This window comes from Saccostrea echinata, unplaced genomic scaffold (assembly GCF_033153115.1).
Source record: "Saccostrea echinata isolate AGI-Se365-2 ecotype Australia unplaced genomic scaffold, CSIRO_AGI_Sech_v1 ptg000023l, whole genome shotgun sequence".
NCBI lineage: Eukaryota > Metazoa > Mollusca > Bivalvia > Ostreida > Ostreidae > Saccostrea > Saccostrea echinata.
In genome coordinates, this window is record NW_026889772.1 from 11,907,245 (window position 1) to 11,914,316 (window position 7,072).

At 33.7% G+C, this 7,072-nt stretch overlaps 1 protein-coding gene across 1 annotated transcript; it reads left to right on the forward strand.

Moving 5' to 3' along the window:
• Positions 1-1,614: 1,614 nt before the first annotated feature.
• On the forward strand, positions 1,615-6,680 carry LOC133191473 (uncharacterized). The gene is made up of 3 exons (XM_061327225.1): positions 1,615-1,912; positions 2,448-2,728; positions 5,571-6,680. Exons 2-3 carry the CDS (start codon positions 2,678-2,680, stop codon positions 6,177-6,179), a joined length of 660 nt encoding a protein of 219 aa, XP_061183209.1. The 5' UTR covers positions 1,615-1,912; positions 2,448-2,677; the 3' UTR covers positions 6,180-6,680.
• Positions 6,681-7,072: the final 392 nt, after the last annotated feature.

A 7,072-nucleotide genomic window follows, 5' to 3' on the forward strand; every position in this document is an offset into this window, starting at 1 on the left:
TATAAATGGAAAAAATTATACAATACAAATAGAAAATTGTAGAATACAATGGGAAATTATACAATACAAATGGAAAAGATCGAATATTGCTACGTTTGACGTGCCATAGTTATCATGTTAAAACTTCGTAATTTATCAGCCAACAACACACTTTATCCACCCGGGAAATTTTTAAATGATATATAAATTTCTGTAAAAGATAAAAGCTCAGTCTACGGCATATCGCTTTTTCTTTGCTTATTGCAGATACTGGACGAATTTTTGTTTTAGCAATTCACAAGATGAATTCCCATAAAAGCGCGGCGAATTGAATTTTTATCATTGCTGCTGTACTCACCTACAGTCCAATTCTACTGACGGTTAGTTACAGGCTTATAGCAGGAAGAAATTAAATACTTTGTTTAACATCCCACAGTTAGTTTAAGAGCAGAAGTATTCCACCCTATCTCTTTTTGTAAATACTTGAAAAATACCATTTTCATTTATAATTGACGTGTTCTTTTTACATGTTAACGACTTTATCTTGATACCTGTTGTATATACATACACATATTTTACTGATAAATTATTCGCACAACTTACTAACATCCTTTTGATATGTAAATATATCAAAAACTTACAGTGTTATAACAGGTCCGTAGAAACGGTTTCTAAAGTGGAAAGGAGGGGGCACCCCCCCAATAAAAAAATCTGACAAGCCAAAAAAAACCTCCTTAACTGCTCATTTCCTGGAATTTGCCAGTGCTCGACCTTACAGCAACAAAAGGTGGGGGAGGGGGCAACAACCATCATCTAAAGGTAAATTTACTATAGCAAAATACTATAATACTTAGGAAAAAGTCGGTGGGTGGGGGCGCCCCCCCTCCCTCGCGTTCTACGGGCTTGTATCAATTGCTTAACCATTATTTCCATGCCCATTCACATCAAAACTTTTGTTTTTCTTTTTTAAATGATTCGATGTTTCAAGTTTCACCCATTGACATTAAAAGTTCAAATTCAATTGTCTCTAATGTCCAAAAGATTAAACTTGTGTATGAATCATGAAGATTTAAGATGATGTCTTTTTACGGTTGTACAAGATTGATATGAATTTCCATTGAATGCATTTTTTGTGTATTATACTGCTTATGAATACGGAAAAATTATAATTCTTCATTTACTTTTACGTATTATCATAGAACATGTTCAAAAAGAAAAATTCTATTAGGTACATGTATGACGTTTCTTGATGATAAATTAAGGTAGTTATTAGGTATAAATAGGACACTTCACAGCACTTTTTTTTTATTAACTTAAAAGATAAAAGCAAAATTTTCCCAAAATTACAAAGTTCAGAAAAGTTTTGGACCTTTTAAAAGTTGTCAAAATACTGCGATTGATTATTTCCAATAATAACTTTAAAGATATTCTGAGCAACCATTGAAAAGTCTCAATCAAAACAAAATGAAATTACAAGGTTCACTGAATCTTATTGTCTTTTTTTTATCCTTTGAAGTCTATACAATCAACTTAAACAAAATAAGCACTGTTACATTCGCTTCTAGTATAGTTAATTTCAACTATGCCTTCCATATACAAAAAAACACACGGATTAAAGAAAGTAGCTGGCCCATATCAAAACAACTTGGACGACCTTGAACACACTGGTTTATGGATTAGAAAAATATCTGTAATGTCGGCCGCAGCAAACATTCCAGTGACCTTTGAATAACCCGATCGCCAAGTGACAATGCCAATGAGCCGTGAATAATTCCAATACACATCCGGGTTTGTTTACAACGCAAAATGCACATGCTGCACAATGATTTCGCAGAAGTGAAATATGAGAAGCCATGGCAAATTCTTAGACCTACAATCTACATTCTAATTGGCGAGTTGGACGGATAGGGAAGTAATATTGTGAAAAAATCAAGTAAGTGTTAAATTTCGCTTTTCAAAGATGTTCTTTCTTTCTTTCTTTCTTTTTTTTAATTTAAACAGAAATTAATTACCATTTTGTCAAGGATTTTGAGAATGGTTTGTCATGCTAGTGAAATCGGGTAGTATAATATATCGCATGAGATCCACTGGATATATATGACTATAATTATTTAATGCTGGGAAAGGGATCGAGGAACTTGAATATGAATATATAAAATGATTTTAGGATGATTTATTTTCACATTTAACGCAAAACATTGATCAACACATTTTAAAATCACTAATATGTAGTCATGGAATGTCGTAACCCTGGAATAATATGTAATAATGAGAATAAATAAATACGCATTTATATTTACTAAAAATATCGATGCAACTTTAACAAAATTAATCCAATACAATGCAATATGCAAATTGTACTTCTATCTATCGTGAAGTATCCATCCAATACTTGAACCCAACATCCGTTTGTTTAACAATGCCCCATTAGAAGCAGTGTGCCATAAAGCTTTATTTCTTTATTTCAGAAACATGACCCTGGATTCTAGATCCACCCCAAAAGTAACACGTTAACCCAATTCCTGCGATCGACCATCTTTTTAATTGAGTGAAGTAGCGCCCGCTGAGCCCATCGTAAACAGGGCAGTTAGTCATACTGCTGGTGATCAATAGAGAAGCAGGCGGCCTTGATCCTCAAGCTCTTGTTTACATCCTCACTCGAGGGAGAGGGAAATAGAAGAAAATCTTTTAATTTCAGATGCGGGGTTGTCATCGTACGTCACTGATTGGATCTTTAACCAATTGCAAGGTAAGGGAAATGTTTATATTTAGTTATTCTGTTATTATTGAGTTATACACAGTGGTTTAATTTTTCATTGAGTATAAAAATATTCATTAAAAATTATATTAAAGTATCTTTTGAAATGTAAACAAAATAAATGTATATATTTGTAGTACAAAAGACATACATTTTATGTACCATGCAAGTATAAAATTTTATCCACCAAGTGTAAGATGGGGAATATATATATTATCTGAAATGATATTTTTCCGACAACCATTTATTTATTTTTTTTTTTCGATATACGTGTATAAGTTTTAATGCTTAGTCAAGAACAGAAAATTCTTGTCATAAAAGTGAAATTTAGAAATTTCAGTCTGGTCTTGCAAACAATTTTTGAAATAGAAATGGTGCAGTTCTGGCATATTCTTGTTTACTAGTATTTCATCATATTTCTGACTCTGGCCTTCGCGTTCTTATCTCTACATGCTGATATAGAAGCTGTATGTGCGTTTTACTTGATAATTTTTCACATGAAGTTCTGAAGAGAAAGCTGACACTTAAGAACTGATTGGTCTCTGGGTTTTCAACAGTTATGAAATGCTCGACCATTCCGACTACGTCAGAAAAACCTAATTAGTCACCAAACAGTATCCAGTGGTTGACATCTCCTCTCTGAATCAATAGCTTCAGAAGTACCGTGTAATCACCTGTCCGGTATTGGATTAGTGGTACACTTGATGGGCTTTTAAGACCAACATCTGTCAAGTCAAATTTCTCGTTCGTCTTTTATATCATAGCAAAAGCGTTCTTACTAAGTCTCGGCTGCAACGCTCAATAACTCTGTGGCTTGCCAAGTAAATCTTTGTGATGATGTTTGTGCCAGTTTGTAACAATAGTTGAAAACAAAATATAAAAACAATTGTTAATCCCATGTACATTTTCTCTCTTTTTTTCATTGATAGACTACACTAGTTTTTCTTCTTTTTCCCCCCTGCAATAGCATTTAATTCCTTTGTAGATATAGGAATGAACATTGGCTTCGTTGATCTAAAATTTGTGCAGTAACTTTAGTGGCATGCAAATCCAGTGCTCACTGGGTCAGGTTGCATTTTGGAAAGATATGGCAGTTTTACTTAACAGGGTGTAGGCGTTTAAATGCGCAATGATTTCGTTGAAATCCTTTATTTAAGATTACTGCGACTCTATTTTCATGATGACATAAGCTTGAGATGAAGAATTTGTTATTCTATCAGGAATGAACATGTTGACTTAATTGATCTAAAATAAGACGTCTTTCATTTGTGCAATAACATTGACTTAGTGATCTAAAATTAGACGTCTTTCATTTATGCAGTAATTTAAGTGACATGCAAATCCAATACTCCCTGGGTCAGGTTGCATATTTGATAGATCTATGGCAGTCTAGTTAGGTAGCAGGCTTTTAAATGCGCGATGTTTTTGTTGAAATGCCTTTGATTGTCCAGAAATGCGAGACCTAGAATTAGCAAAGATTACTGTGACTTTATTGTCACGATGACATGAGCTTGAAGTGAAGATGACATAATTATATCCTACATCAGCTGTGTGAACGATGTTCAGTAAATACTTGAATTCTGTACAGAATGTAAATATTGGCCTCTTAACATGCACTTAACATGCTCTTAACATGCAATTCTTGTGCACTTGGCACAAGGATACCCTTCATAAATAGCTCAATTTGTTTGGTTGCTATTTTCTACTGAGGGCATTGTGCCTTTAAGTGGAATCATAATAAACCTGATGGTGTGTTATTAATTTATACTTAAAGGTGTTAATAGTAAACATGTTTACGACATATTGCCTGTTCCTCAGTATTAAATCGATACAATGACAAATATATATTACAAGTGGTACTTTTACAGTGGCTTGGACATTGGATAGTTTGTGGGTCAAGGATCGGATTCTCTTGTTTATCTTCTTTCTTGTGTTGAACTATATATACATCTCATCTTTTGTTCTCTTACTCTCTGTGTACTTTAACACGGGGGATTTTACAGCTTTATGTTCACTGTTTATGGTAAGCTTTGTAAATACATTCTCTTTAAATGTGTTTTGAACGCTATTTATGCCTGAAGCGTTAAGTATTTGAAAAGAAACTTAAATTCTTAACATGTATGTCTGTATGTATTTTTGAGAATTTTTAAAATAATTCTTGACTTTTGGCAAGCTAAAAATATTATTCCAGCGCCACATAGGCATGTATACGTAAATATTATCAATTTTGGAAAAAAGGGGCAAGCCCCCCCCCCCCCCCGTCCCCTCAATACCACGTGCCTGACATCCAAATTCAATTTTTGGAAAACTGTATATCAAAAGCAAAGAACTGTATTTCTTTCTAATATGTGAAGATGAAAACTGATACAATAGAATGTGTCCCTTGAATGATAAAGAACATCAACGTGATTCACTAAACTAATGGAAAACGTTTGCAAAAGTTTAATAGATCATGTACAAATATCTGTTGGATATAAACTGTTAGATAGAAAATACAGTGTGTATATGGGCATGCGTATTGGATTGCTCTTGTTAGTGTGAAATGACACTCCATTACCACACCTCTAAGCAAATTTTATTTTGAACCAAAGTCAGTCAACATGTAGCATAAAAAGCACCAAAATACCCTTGAATATCCTTTTTGATACGATTATACTACCAACTGCCTTCTTCTTGATCTTGTTCCTATGTGAACATGATAAAGTTAGATGGAATTTACATTTTTCTTATCTAGTTGTTATTTTTTTCTCTTCTTTTTTTCGAAACAATATATCATCAGTCATTATAATTTGAACAAAGAGTTAATTACATTTGTTCAATTTTATTTTTACAGATTGCTGCCAAAATTTCACATATCGGGATGATGCTTAGAGAGGATCGCCATCAACGATTACTTCCCCATCTTCCTCTGGCGTCACAATTACCAAACAGTCGAGAAATCATCATTGATTGGATGTCAGATGACCATGTGACTCAAACGTATGACCTAATTCAGCAGTGCGCTGAAGATGGACATGGATTTGGTGTGGATGAATTTGAAAATGAAGAAGATTTTCGTGAGGAAATTAGAGAATCATTTTGTTTTGTGGTTATGGACAGATCAACAAAAGAAATGCTTGCATCATTCATTATGACGTCAAGTAAGTTTTATCGCGGTTCTCCGGATGCCGTGGATCCATATATTATCGTTAGACCCCATGACCGCCAAAAGGGAATTGGCGAATTTTGTATGAGAAAAGTTTTGGAATTCTCTGAAATTCTTGGATATCAAGGCATGTATGTGGACACCTTTTGCAACAATACAGGAATGCAGAAAATCCTTGCAAAGCTCGGTGGTTTCATGAAATGTGGATGCCTTCCCATGGGGGGAAAACTGAAAAACGGAAATATCATTGCCTCTCTGATTTTCTTCCGTGATCTTACAAAGTACTCCAATGGTTGATTACATCCAGAAGGTAAAAATGAAAAAAGGAAGGTATATTGTGAAAGAGACCGAGCTCTTCGCCAGATGGATACTTGCAAGTGGTTACAATAACCCGACCCCACATATCAAACTATGTTAAAGGGGCCTGTTCTTTTTTCTTCACCACTTGAACAGACTTACATGTACAATATGTGCATTGTAACGATCCGATCGAAGATATATATATATATATATATATATATATATATATATATATATATATATATATATATATATATATATATATATATATATATACGTATGAGGACATAAAGCAGTGCATGAAATAAAAGTTGATATTATCATGCACGTGAGTAAAAATCTTTGACAAATCTTTGATTGTTAGATGCATATGACCAATTCATCAATTGTATAAATGGCAGGGATGCACCTACTATGTTATTAAGATTTCAGAGCACTATTTTTAAAGCGAGATTTTTACAAACTTTATATTCTTGCAATAAATCCTGTTCCATCTTTCTTTCTTGTCCATTATTTGAAAAGAATCTATGAAAAATGTATATGCACTGGTTCATCTACGGACTGGTTCATCTATGGACTGGCTCATTTTGTTCTGGTTCATCTGTGGACTGGTTCACTGTTGAAGGTTGTTGGCAGAGTTATTTTTAGGGACAGTACTTCATTGTTTAAAGGAAATCATCAGTCACAAAAAGAAAAAAAATCTTTTTGATAGCTCACGTGGATATTTGTTCTAACCGTAGCCGACGGGATATATGTCTGAACTTGTTCTTACATGTATAACCACATTGATATGAAGAAAACCATCATCGAGGTGCCAGTATGATAACTGAATTTCAAAAGCAGGAATATTTTATGAGCTAAGAATTAAATTACTTGGATCCAGAAAGACC